At 35.1% G+C, this 13,644-nt stretch overlaps 1 protein-coding gene and 2 long non-coding RNA genes across 6 annotated transcripts; all 3 read right to left on the bottom strand.

Moving 5' to 3' along the window:
* Positions 1-882: 882 nt before the first annotated feature.
* Positions 883-9,544, bottom strand: LOC121253034. The gene is made up of 3 exons (XR_005938329.1): positions 9,408-9,544; positions 3,618-3,619; positions 883-893 (listed from the first exon to the last, which is right to left on the bottom strand). It is a non-coding gene; the product is annotated as an uncharacterized LOC121253034 (long non-coding RNA).
* LOC121253033 (B3 domain-containing transcription factor ABI3-like) lies at positions 5,060-9,026 on the bottom strand. Of its 4 annotated transcripts, none has more exons than XM_041152923.1 (6): positions 6,551-9,024; positions 6,316-6,408; positions 6,079-6,179; positions 5,776-5,828; positions 5,616-5,692; positions 5,060-5,497 (listed from the first exon to the last, which is right to left on the bottom strand). In XM_041152923.1, exons 1-6 carry the CDS (start codon positions 8,270-8,272, stop codon positions 5,336-5,338), a joined length of 2,208 nt encoding a protein of 735 aa, XP_041008857.1. In that variant the 5' UTR covers positions 8,273-9,024; the 3' UTR covers positions 5,060-5,335. The 4 variants fall into 4 exon arrangements, 2 of the variants coding, with proteins under 2 accessions (XP_041008857.1, XP_041008858.1); XM_041152924.1 differs by having other exon boundaries at positions 5,776-5,822; positions 6,551-9,023; XR_005938327.1 differs by lacking the exons at positions 5,060-5,497; positions 5,616-5,692 and having other exon boundaries at positions 5,776-5,822; positions 6,079-6,221; positions 6,551-9,026.
* A 1,530-nt stretch (positions 9,545-11,074) lies between the features above and the next one.
* On the bottom strand, positions 11,075-11,899 carry LOC121253035. The gene is made up of 2 exons (XR_005938330.1): positions 11,451-11,899; positions 11,075-11,247 (listed from the first exon to the last, which is right to left on the bottom strand). It is a non-coding gene; the product is annotated as an uncharacterized LOC121253035 (long non-coding RNA).
* Positions 11,900-13,644: the final 1,745 nt, after the last annotated feature.

Genomic DNA, 13,644 nt, shown 5'->3' on the forward strand with positions numbered 1-13,644 from the left:
GAAAAGTTAAAATGTTCAAATAAACGGGGTTCCTATATTAGACTTTGCATAAAGAAAATTAATTGAGGTCGATTTTGAAAAATGTGTATCATTGATTATGAAAAGAACTTTGAAACAACCTCATTATTTGTTTGGCATTGCTCATGAAATCTATATGAAAGAAAAAAGTATTTTCATCATGACTGGTGTAGACATGAGTTAAATTTTTGGCATTCTATTTTTTAACTATGCAAAAAGAGCGAATATGAAATTTATGAAAATTTGTACATGTGATGCGAAGATGTTCTAAATCTGTTTTTGAATATGTGAAATGATTTGAATCTGCTTCTGCACTCTGTAGTAATATGACGTGGCATCTAAAAACCTTTAGCATGATTTTTTGATGCTGTCTTCGGTTCTGTTCAGTTAAGGTCTCGTCATGGGTGGTAACAGTGGTAAACGACCGTGCTACGGGTGATAGTAGTGGTATACGACCCTGCCACATGTGATAATAGTGGTATACGACTTTGTCATGGGTGATAATAGTAGTATACGGCTCTACCATAGGTGATAATAGTGGTATACGGCTCCACCACGGATATAATAGTGGTTTATAACTCTACCACAAGGGTTAAATATGGTATATGTCTCAATGTAATGCTCTGATATGATATGAAGATGAGGTCTCAGTTTATGATATGTCAAAGATTTTATTTTTGAATAAGAATGTTTATGAAAGTTTTGCTATGATATTTTTGACAACATGTTTTGATTACGCATTTTGAAAGCATATATTCCGGTTCTGCATTTGGAAAGTAAATGTTTTATTCTGCATTCTGAATTCTGTAAATGCTCATGTTTACATACTACTATATGTTTTCTGCTTACTAAGTTGTTGATAACTCACCATTTATCTCCACAATATTTTTTAGATAATTTTGATACTTTAGCTGAAAATCAAGAGTATGAAGTATTAACAAGATTTAATAGTCACAGAGGAATAAGTATCAAATGAAACAAATATTTATTAGGGAGCTTTATTTAGTATATTTATTATTTTATGTTATTTTGATTATTTTGAGTCATGGATATTTCCAAGACTTTGTGAAGATTTTGATTTATTTCATTGAGGTATTTATTTGATGTCTTGATAGAGGAACATACATTTTTGGTTTTGAATAAATGAGTTTATATTTTATGGAGAATTTAGAGTATATAAATACGTTATAGGAGATGATTTTAGGTTGCAAGAGCTAACTCTTCTGACCTCTGGGGTTAGAGCGTTACAAAACCTCCATTCAAGTTGGCTCCCTCTTGACTCATCCATGGTCTTTGGATTGATGGGAAGAAAACATTTGTAACACCTTGATCCCGAAGATCCGGAGAATTAGCTCTTGTAACCTAAAACCATATCTCATAACATACTTATATACCCCAAATTTCCCATAACATATAAACTTATTTATTCAAAACCAAAAATGTATGTTCCTATATCAAGAAATCAAAGAAATCTCCGCAAAGTTTTAAAAATATCCATGACTCAAAATATCAAAAATAACATAAAATAATAAATCTATTAAATAAAACTCTCCAGTAAATATTTGTATCGTTTGGTACTTATTCCTCTACGACTATTAAATCTTATTAACACTTCATATTCTTGACTTCCAGCTGAGGCATCAAAATTATTTGAATAATATTATGGAGATAAGGGGTGAGTTATCAACAGCTCAATAAGCAGAGAACATATACTAGTATATAAACATGAGCATTTACAGAATTCAGAATGTAGAAACAATTATAATTATTTTCAGAATGTAGAATCTAAACATGATATAAAAAATAACAGAGCGAAAGTTCAAAAATATTCTTATTCAAAATTCATTTGGCATAGCATAAACTGAAACATCACATCAGAACATAATTCCATGTTTAACCCCTGTGGTAGGATTGTGCAAACCTTGATGGTCAACTGAGCAGAAACATAATTGAAATCTTTCCTTTATTATTTTCGGATCCCCGAGTGTGCACACATGAAAGACCACGCAGAAAATCACTTTGGCTTCCAATGTGGATGCACCGAAAAAAGAAAAGTTGGTACCAACCTAAGCAGATGCCATAGTTTTATACCTATGGTAAGGTCAGAACCGAACATAAACAAAATGTCATGCTAGAAGTTTCAGAAAATTACATCATATCATATCAAAGTATAAAACATCTTCAGAACAAAATAAAATCAGATCACAAAAATATAATTTTTGCAGAAAAGCTGTCTTTTGCACAGTTTAGAAAAAAAAATGTCAAAATAGCTCATGTCTACACCAGTCATGCTAAAAAATACTTTATTCTTATACCGAATTTCATAAGTAATGTAAAACAAATAACTGAGATTGTTTAAAATTTCTTTTCATAAGAAAACATGCATATTTTTTGAAATTGACCTTAGTTCATTTCTTTTATACAGAGTCTAGCATAGGAATCCCGTTTATTTGGACTTTTTAACTTTTCAGAAATTTCTCACAATAGTGCCGAACAAATATTAATCGTCACTTATAAAAATCACGTAGCTTCCGTAAATTTTCAATCGAACACGTATTTCAATCCTTAAACCTGGACTGGTAAAATAACATATATTTTTCTAAAATGTTTAAAATTCTCTTAACCCTAAAATATCATCACTTCTCACATTTATCGATATTCTCTTAATTCGTCCGACTAAGTCAATAAACTCTAAATTATTTATTTTTGAAATCTAACTAATAAAATATTAATACTAGATTATATAATTAAAATTTTTAAATGTTTTCTGTTAAACAACTTTTTGGTCGAATTTAAAGTGAGGCGAAGCCCACTTGGAATAGCGTAAAAATTTTCTGTAATCCATCTGAGGCTCATCATAAAATACAGGCCCAACCCAAATTTCCAATTCAAAGCGCACACTGCCTTGGCTGCTTAAAGGGGCATAAATGTAATTAAATCTAAACAAAAGTTTACTCTACTTTGCGTAAAAACTTTCCAGGAAAGCCTTAAACCGATCTCGTTCATTTTACTTGAACACAGCCCAACTGTTCATCGTGGGTAGAGGGCGATAGAGACTTACCGAGGGAAGCACGAGCGGCGGCAGGTGGCTGGGCTCGGTGGCAGAGCAGTAGGAGAGGGAGAGAGAGGAACCGTTACTCACGGAGAGGAGAGAGAGAGAGAGAGAGAGAGAGAGAGAGAGAGAGAGAGAGAGAGAGATGAGCGAGAGAATACCTACGTAGAGAGAGAGAGAGAGAGAGTGCTTTCGTCGAGGAAGCGGACGGGGACCGAGAGAGTTGGAGGGAGCTGAGGGCGACATGGAGGAGCAGCGGTAGCAGCTGGGCAACGTGGGGGGTCACGGTGGCTGAGTGGGCGTTGGTCTGTGGGTGTTCAGATGGGGATGAAATGCTCTGTTTTGAGGAGCAGAAACCGGTGTCTTCGGTTCTCTATGCAGGTGGCTGCCGGTTTCGAGTGGAGTTGTGCAGTGGGCTATCACAAGGTGGCTGAGCAGGGGGCGCTACGGTGGCGTAGGGCTGTTTCACGGCATCTGGATGCGTTGCGGGTTTGAGGTTGGGTGAGTTTACATGATAAGGTGTGGGGTAACAGCTTGTGGAGGCAACGGCTGGAATGGGGTTCATGGTTTACCAATAAGCTGGGCGGTGGGGTGGCTCTCGGTTTGGCCCCAGTGTGCCATGGTGGTGCGCGGCTAGAGGAGCTGGAAACTGCAGCAGTTTTCGTGCGACGTGGAGGTTGTGCTTCACTGAAGCTTTGCGGCTTGAGTAGTTTCTCTATGTGCAGGAGGGATAAACGTATTTATATATATATAGGTGATTGAGAACCAAAAGGAAACCTAGAGATGACAAACGTGCATGCGGAGGAAATGGACGCGATGAAGCCGTGCATGCAGTAACAAACGTACGTGAAACGTGATCGAAACCGTGCATGAAGAGGAGTCTGGCATGGTTCTCGGGCTTGGGCTTTTTGACCCATTTCAAGTATTTGGGCTCATATCTTGTAGTGTATAAAAGAATTAAATAGTTTTTTTTTTTTTTTTTTTTTTTTTTAAGTTTTGGCTCTAACTCAACTTTTACGAAAGAGAAAAAATAATTCAATTTGTTCAAAAAAATTTTTTGTCCTCAAGATTTTTTCATCCGATCTTAAAATATTTAATAAATTTAACTGAATTAGCGAGCCGACAAAAATTCGTTATCTGCTAAAATTAAAAAAAAAACAAAAAAATTAAGACCGTAGTCTAATCCAAAAAAATTTACTTAAAATTTCAAATGGTTTTTCATACAAATAAAACCCCAACAAAAATTTTAGAAAGAGAGCCGGGTTTGGTGCTGGGCCCGGTGTTACACCAATTTATTCACCCGCACTACTACTTGTATTATTTGCATGTGTTTGTTAGGATCTTCATTCGGCCTCCCTGCGTATCTGTATTTATTAACGAGTAATGCTATAAATCATCTTAATTTTTATCATCCTTTTATTATCTTATGATGTGATATTAGATGATTAGAGATTATTTATTATATTTCACTTGTAAACATATTATCTAATGTCATATCATAGGATGATGAGAGGACGATGAGAAAATAGATGATGAATAGATTTTTTCTTTTATTAATTCCCTTTTATTAATACAATCCATTCTGAACAAAAATCTCACATCTAATGAAACTCTTCCAAGGAAAAAAGTGCCGTCGGTTTCAAAGTTTTTGCAATCTAGCTAGCTGCCTCTAGTTTCTCAGTTTCATGATTTGAATCTTTGGTAGTATTAACTTGTGCACCATTCATATATATGATCCTTGCCTTGGTAGCCAAATAAGCACAACCTCAAACGTCTATCATATTCTTCATAATTAATATTCATATAGTGATCATTATAAAGTAGTGATATCAAGTATTAATGGCATCCATAAAGTACAAGTGTAGTATATATGTTGTAGATTGATGAAGTTATAAATATTGGACACCCAAGCATCAATTACAACATGCATGCACGCCAGCCAACCATATTTAAGCATCAAGCTATATTGGAAATGACACATGACCTAATTAACATCTAAAACCATGATCTAACCACTGACTGAGATAGCCAATTAACCACTGTAGAAGCAATATTCCTAGCTAACGTATGCACTGTTCCCTGGCCAATGACCAGCTTATACCCTCTCGTAAACCAAGACGGAGCTTCAGATCAGAATCCTGCCAATCCAACTAGTAGTCCAGAAGATCGTGGCCATACGCGCGTTTGTCCATTCATCTTTCTGCATGAAAGAGAAGTGGCATGCATTCGTGGGTTTGGTCTTTTCTTGCTCTCTCTTATACTAATTTACTGTTTATTGAATGCGGTGGGGGAAGATGATGCCCCATGGCCATTAGCACCAACTGGAGGAGTGGTGATAATTGAAGTTGCTTGTTGATTTTTCTGCGATTTTCCGGTCGTTTTACTCTCCGATTTCTGTCCTTGCCGTACCTTGACTCCTCGTATCATCTGGGAGGTTTTTATTCAAAACTTCTTAGAATTAAAAGCGAAAATAAAACAATTTAATTTGGATAAATTATATTAAAGAATTTGTAGGATGAGAAAATCAGATGGTGCATATGCGTACATATTTGCCACACTTGACGTCCGAGTAGATGACTATGAAGTCTCCTTCTTCGAGTCCATTGGCCCTTACAAAATCTCCTGAAATAATACTCTCAAAGTAAGTAAAAGAAAAAAGTAATCAAAATGGATAAGGCTATGCCAAAAAGATATATATAACCCACCTGTGTTTTCAAGCAGATACATTCTGCTTTTATTATTTGGCCAATACCTGCAACTCCATGAGAGCAGAAAAACATGAAAAGGAACAAAAAACCAGCGATTATTTTGACTTTACTAAAATGAAAGACCAAATGAACATAAACGAAATTAAGATTATGATCTATTAGTTTAGAGTAAAATACAAGTGCCATTAAGAGAGAGTTTTTCACACTTTCCATGGTGGAATCCACTTTTTTATAAATAAAAAAAACTTGCGAGTATCGTGCATTTAAGGTTTGTATATATCATTTCTTATTAGTTTATACCTATAGCGCATGTTCCATACACGGGAGGTCCCTATGTCTTCCATGGCAATAGAAATGCCATCTCTTGCCTCCAACTCTGGAAGATGGGTCTCTGCTTCCTTCTGATAAAATTTCCAAGTTATCCAAACCAAGTTTTATTGGCCCTTACAAAAGCGTATACATCAGCAAAGATAGGCCGGAACAAAAAATCACTAATTAATGGAACCGCCCACTATCAAAGAAAGAAATGGAGGCTACCTTTGGCAACACAATTCTTCCAAGGTTACCAACATCGCTCTGCTTCAGCACCTTCTGGAGTAGAAACCTCAAGTTCTTCTCCGGTTTCCATCCCTATTATTCAATCAACCCACAACACACGCATCATTCATTATTCGAAGGACTAAATTATCAGAAAATGTTCTCCATTTCTTCCCTAAAATATTACAGCATTTCACTCCTGGTGTGAAAATCAGAAACAAAACGACAAGCCCACCTGTCGTTTATCCGATGCAACTCTCCCCGGAAAATTCTGCCCCTGCATGGCCGCCGTCTGATCTGCTGGATGTCCCATTGCAACCTCCACTGGCATCACCGGCGAGGCCGAAGCAGCCCCACCGTTAGCGGCTACAGAGGGCCAGTACATCCAGTTTCCTGGATTGGCTTGAGCTGCTGTGTTGCAATTGTCATTCCCAAGCCTAGCATGCTGATCCGTATTCTGGCTTGGGTGCTGATTTTGCTGGTTATGATTATTGTGATGGTGCCTGTGGTGTGATAGAAACCGCCTTTGCTTTGCCATCCTCTTCTTCCTTGCTTCTTTAGTAGCTGAAGAACCAAACCACAACAGCCTCTCGTCTTGATGACCACTAAAATAATGTTGATGTGGGTATTGATTTCCATAGCCTGCACAAGCTTGTGGAGCCGGGTGAAAACTATTGCCTGGGAATGAGTTGTAATGAGATGCCAGAGCAAACTCATGTGATGGAGGCCATGAATGTAAGGAGCCCGGCATTTGATACTCCATCGTTGTAGCTGTGAAAGGACTGTGGTCATTGATATTAGAAGCTCCATCTGTATAAGGACCAGTACCTATATACCCAACCATTGGAGGATACGCCGACGGAGCCTCCAGTACGGCAGTCGGCTCCGGGACATAATGCCGTTGAGGGATCCATGTCGACTGGGTAGTGAAACAAGGGTTTGATTCAGGAGTCGTGGAATTTGAATTGAGATTAGCGTTAGGGTTAGGGTTTTGGAAAGGGTCTTGGAATTGGTTGGGAAAATGAGTGGATTCTTCTTTGCTGCGTCGACTTTTCTGAAGATGGTTACTCTGAACCCATTCAAGTACAAGTTTTAACAACTGCTTCATGGCCTCTTTTCCTCCACCCAAGCGCTTAGCGGCACTTTCGATGGTGGCCTTCTTGATCCTCACACTCCTCAGGTCTTCAGCAGAGACAGTCTCTTTGTTAGTTCTAAGCCATTCCAAGAACACCGTCGCCATGTCTTCCGGATCCTTCTCCTCTTGGGTCTCTTCGTTTTTAGTCTGTGATATCAGCTGTTCATGTTCTCGATGAGCATTTTCTTGCAGTGCATGTTCCTCTCGGGACATTTGCTCTAATTGTTTGAAGTCCTCCAGGGGATTATCACTTCGAAAGATACATGACGGATCAAAAAAATCGTTGCTTTCAATCAGATCCATGTACCCCAAAGTCTCCATCACATCCATACAGTCCACACCTTCAAGGCTGCCATCAAGCTGCTTAGGGGTCTCGGTGGAGGCGGTGGACGCTAAGGCTGCCGGGGGTGCATCCATTGGATCATGATGGCCGTGGTTGAAACGACACTTCTTCTGATCTTCGTCTTCCTCTGCATCGGATTTCAGAAGCACCCAAGAAGCAGCGTAAGAAGACGAAGAGGTCGAAGATGACGACGAGGAGCAGGTGATAGCCTTGACTGGTGCTGGAATGGATGATGACGATGAAGATGGTGACATGCAAGGGAAATCATGAGGGAGAGGAGGTAAATGATCAGTATATAGGATTGAAGCATCATGGAAATCAGCTAACAGATTATATTGTTCATTTGCAAGCCAGATCTGCCTCTCATCAACACCCAGTAATGCTTCTTCTTCCTCCATCGCATCAAACTCACTAGAGTTTGCATCAATATTTCTAAACTCTGCATTCTGATCTTTATCTTGCACTTCTTCACCGTTCATTTTTTTTTTTTATTCTAGGAAATGATAAAAGAGGGTGTGCAGGCAAAGCAGGTTGAAACTTGAAACCCTTTTCGGTTCTGTTGCTCTCAGATGGAGTTTTGAGAGAGAAAGTACGAAGAGCGAGACGAAAATGAGAGAGAAGGGGATAGGGTTTTCTCTGTACGGAATATATGTGCAACAGAGGCTGTTTTGTTTCTGATTATAATCAGAAACAAGAGGTAGAAGGGCCGCTTTTTCTCTCAGATCCTCCAACAAATTAAGAAGCAACATAAAGCATCTGGGTCTATCTCCACATGAGCAAATAAGATAACATAAACAATAACGATCACCAATTTACCAACAAGGAAAGCGACCTCCCTTCTCTAATCTACGACTTTGTTACTACTTCTTATAAATTGTATCATTATCAGAGAAAACGATCCAATATTTCTATATATACAACATCACAGAATCAACAACAACAATTCAGGCTGACAAAAAACAACACTAATTCACGAACACACAAAATAAAAGATACTACTTTTACACTTGAGTCATCGGAAACTAAGAGAAACGCGAAGACCGGGCTCAAATCTGGCAAACCAATTGACACGACTCTTTTAGAGACACCCACATGCCCAAACCTTTCTATAACGTCTTAAAACCCCATGCCCGTTCTGTTTCCTTCTAGGAAGTTCCCTTATCTGTGCACTCTTATTGCGAATCAGCTCAAAACATTTTTGTTGTTACTTTTAAGGGGGCATTTACCCCATAACTTAAGAGACAGAGAGAGTGTTTTACAGCTTGTTTGGTAGCAAACACGAAACCAAAACCTGGTGCGGCGCCGCTTTTTTTCTCAGCCTCACTCCGGGTTCCGTGCCACCCGCCATACGTTTCCACCTGAATGGTACCGCTAGCGGTGCATCAGCCTTTATGAGCAACATCAGAAAAGAGAGTAGATTTAGTCTCGGTATGGTAACTAAACTCCTCAACTTATCTCAATTCATCGTTACAATATTTTTAAATCTCAACATAAAATATAATAAATAATTCAACTTTTTCAAATTTTAAAATAATAATAACATTAAAAAATAATATTCTAACAATATTTTATTATCACAGCTCAACTCAGTTCAATATCCAAACACAACTTTACTACGTTTAGGTAGTGAAAATATCTGATAAATGTTGAGAATGTTTGTGAATAGTTATGAGTAAAGATTAGAGTGAGTTTATGGGTTCCATTGAGAGTATTTTGAGTTGTTTGGATATGTGAAGTATGTTGAGTTGTTGACTTTTGGATAGGTAATTGAAAAAGGTGTGAGACCCATAAATATTATAGTTATTTTATTTTTAATAATAAATATTATAGTGATTTTATTATATTAATAAATATTGTAGTGATTTTATTTTATTTTTAGATATAATAATGATAAATATTATAATGATTTTATTTTTAATTTATATATAATAGTGATAAATATTATAATGATTTTATTTATATATATATAATAGTGATAAATATTATAGTAATTTTATTTTTTATTTATATATTATAGTGATTTTATTTTTTATTTATATTTAATAGTGATAAATATTATAGTGATTTTATTTTTTATTTATATATTATAGTGGTTTTATTTTTTATCTATATTTAATAGTGATAAATATTACAGTGATTTTATTTTTAATTTATATATAATATTGATAAATATTATAGTGATTTTATTTTTTATTTATATTTAATAGTAATAAATATTATAGTGATTTTATTTTTTATTTATATTTAATAGTGATAAATATTACATTAATTTTATTTTTAATTTATATATAATATTGATAAATATTATAGTGATTTTAATTTTTATTTATATTTAATAGTAATAAATATTATAGTGATTTTATTTTTTATTTATATATAATAATGATAAATATTATTGATTTTAATTTTTATTTATATGTAATAGTGATAAATATTACAGTAATTTTATTTTTAATTTATATATAATATTGATAAATATTACAGTGATTTTATTTTTAATTTATATATAATATTGATAAATATTATAGTGATTTTAATTTTAATTTATATTTAATAGTAATAAATATTATAGTGATTTTATTTTTTATTTATATATAATAATGATAAATATTATTGATTTTAATTTTTATTTATATGTAATAGTGATAAATATTATAGTGATTTTTGAAAAGATTTTGGTATGAAGATGGTTCATTGCATTTGGCATATAGAATATTTCCAATAGTACGAGAATACTTGAAAAGTATTGAGGTATGTTAGCTACCCAAACGTAGCCTTAGATTATCCTAATAGCGCGTAAGAGCAATGACTCACAAAACATATTTTACAATATATTTTTATAAAGTGAATATTATTTTTATAAAATATTTTATTAAATTATCTTTCATTTTGAAACATATTTATGCAATGTGTTGTAAAACATAATATGTGTTTATCATTTTTCTACCGCTTAAATGTTTTGTAAGATCATTGTTTATGCTCTTTGACTCCATTTGCACATTTCAAAAGTCGTTTTACTATGATAATTAATTCGAATTTCTAAGATTACTGCATAGAATAATATTTTATCCTAAATAATATTAAGTACGACATCTGTTAATTATATATGTGAATGGAAAAAGTTACGCCCACCGCTCCCCCTTCCCGCTTGACGTGGCTTTCACATTGCATGCCTTTATAGATTAAAAAAATAAAGCCATTTCATCTTCTTTCGTCTTCCCGTCTTCATACCCAATTCTTCTTCAAGCTTCCAAGCATTTCGTCTAGCTTCCAAGTATTTTGTCTTCCCGTCTTCGAACCAATTTCATCTTCAAGCCTCCAGGTATTTCGTCTTCCCGTCTTCTTTTTTCCATTTTGTCTTCAAGCCTCCATCCATCCCACCAAAGAGAAACCTTAAGCCCATTTTGCCTTCCCGTCTTCAGAAATCGATCCTAAAAGAACAAATCTATTCATCCTAGGTTTTCACAAGAACAACATAAAAGTTAAAAATAAAAAATAAAAAAAATAAGAACCCAAAAATTTATATGGCATAGTTGATAGTTCAACCAAGAGCTCACCAATTTCTACCCAAAGTAGGAAAGTAAACGAAAAAAATTTAAAGAAATATGGGAAGATTGAAAAGCTCGCTTACAAAGGCAAGTCGAAGCTGACACATACCTGCAGTGTGCGGAATAATAATAGGGAAATTTATGATACTTGAAGAAGCTTTCATTGAAACGAGTTTCCTCTCTAAGACACTGATTCGAGACTCACAAATAAGCATACATGGTGAAAATTATTCTTGCTGTTATTGCTTGTTTTGGCTCAACAAAATAGAATTTGCCAACCCTGCATTCGTTTAAAAGGATGAACTAATTGGATACAATGAAGGGTCGGGGAGAACCTATACATGCCACTTGCCAGAATGGGGCTGAATTGAGAGAGAGAGAGAGAGAGAGTTGGGTTGAATTAAGAGAGAGAGAAGACCCTAAAATCGAAGTTGTGTTGGTTGTTAAGATGGTAAAGAAAAGATCTCTTCTATTTACGTCAGCTGCAGCCATAGCTGATGGAGGAGGCATCGAAAAAAATGGTGGGGCATGGCAAGCTTTCGATTTTGGAGAGGGGCAGGGCAGAGATTCAAAATAAACGAGGGAGTTCCTTTTCGTTTTGATCTCCGTGTATTTTTATTTACTTTTTAATAATTAAAACGGACACGTGGCTCAAGCCACATCAAGCGGGAAGTGGGAGAGGGATAAACAAGCGGGGGCTGTAGAACTACCCTATGTGAATTCCTTTTATACATGGAATATCAGCCTCATGGCTTGTAAGCAACTAATAATATGTCGAACTTATATCCTGATCTTAGCCAACTATACTAGCTGATCTTAACCTTTTGAAAGGAAGATCGTTACCAAATTAGACAACATCAGAACATACATTGTACGTGAGCATTTCAAGTTTTTTTGAGCACATAATCATGTAATGGTAATATTCAAGTTCCTGATTTTTTTTTTAAAAATATTCAGGTGATGAAGATTTGAATCGCATTAAAGTTCGAGTAAAGGTCATTCCTGTATATATGCATGGATCGATCGTTGCTCGACGAAGGAATTCTAGAGAAAAATAAAATAACAATCCATTTTATACGATCAATTTGTACTTGTTCGTGCTCGAATAATTAGATTTCCCGATTAAAAAATAAATAAATTTAGGTTCTGTTTTATTTTGTTTCGCCTTATATCACATAGACCGTCAAAAGTAAAAATCTAAGGGATAAATTAAATTAACATTTATTAGTAGTGATGTGGATGACAGAAGGTACTTAAGTGTATTGCATGCGTGGAATCAGCTGGGTACGTGGAAGCTAGCGGAACGGCGGGATTTGTAGTTTTTTGCGACGTGTTCCGCTTCCCATGGACCTCTTGACGTAAACCTCTCTACCCTCTCTCTCTCTCTCCCCCCTCATCCATCCACCAATAAGAGCGCTCTTCCGTTTCAATCCGTCTTCATCAGAACGGAACAGAGCGCGTCAATCGATACTTTCACGACATGATGCAGCGTACTGAGACATATATATATATATATATATATATATATATATATATATATATATATATATATAGTAGAGCAACGTCCAAGGAACGTTTGCCTAGTTGGTGAAAAAGATTTTTTACAAAAATTATATGCTTTTTTTTTTTTTAAATGATCGATGAATTATCTAATACATACAAACAAAAAATAAATTTTAGCAAATATCTTTGATAATGATATGTTAGTGAAATATAATTATTACACATTTAAATAGATTAGAAAACAAAAAGATCAGCTCGAAATACACCATAGTTTAATATAAGTTTTACAAATTGATCATTTTACTAAGTTTATTTAATACAAGTTTGACAAAAAGATTAATTCAACATATTGGGTGGCTGGTTTGTGGCAGACCATGCAATGCATGATAATACCTCTTTATGATTATCGTGTAAATTAAGTCGTGAAAGATGCATATATATATATATTGTGATCGGACAACATGTCACAAGTACATATTAATTTGAACATTACGTACCTAGAATCATTTTTGTAATCATGTTACGTCCCTTACATTTCATCTATCTTAATGGAGATATCTTACCAAGAGCATAACTCATACTTATATTTCAAATCGGGGTTAATTATTACCTTATACATTTGATCATAATATTAGCTAGTTTATCATTCTATTACAAAAAGATTAATAGTTTGAGAATTTAATTCATAGACAACACTTCGAGATAATTCTGGCAACTAATTTTTACGATCTCCTTAATGAGATTTCTCCATTGTTCTTCTCAGGGCGGGTGTGGAGGAAGTAGAGTTGCAAGCAGAATAG

Source organism: Juglans microcarpa x Juglans regia, chromosome 2S, assembly GCF_004785595.1.
Source record: "Juglans microcarpa x Juglans regia isolate MS1-56 chromosome 2S, Jm3101_v1.0, whole genome shotgun sequence".
NCBI classification, from domain to species: Eukaryota; Viridiplantae; Streptophyta; class Magnoliopsida; order Fagales; family Juglandaceae; genus Juglans; species Juglans microcarpa x Juglans regia.

What these genes read in the sequence shown, in the direction of transcription:
- LOC121253033 (XM_041152923.1), bottom strand. Translation starts at nt 8,272, where the DNA reads ATGAACGGTGAAGAAGTGCAAGATAAAGATCAGAATGCAGAGTTTAGA. An exon ending in GAAGAATTGTGTTGCCAAAG is followed by an intron (nt 6,180 to 6,315) that starts GTAGCCTCCATT and finishes AAATTTTATCAG; the next exon opens with AAGGAAGCAGAGACCCATCT. An exon ending in GTATCTGCTTGAAAACACAG is followed by an intron (nt 5,693 to 5,775) that starts GTGGGTTATATA and finishes GTATTATTTCAG; the next exon opens with GAGATTTTGTAAGGGCCAAT.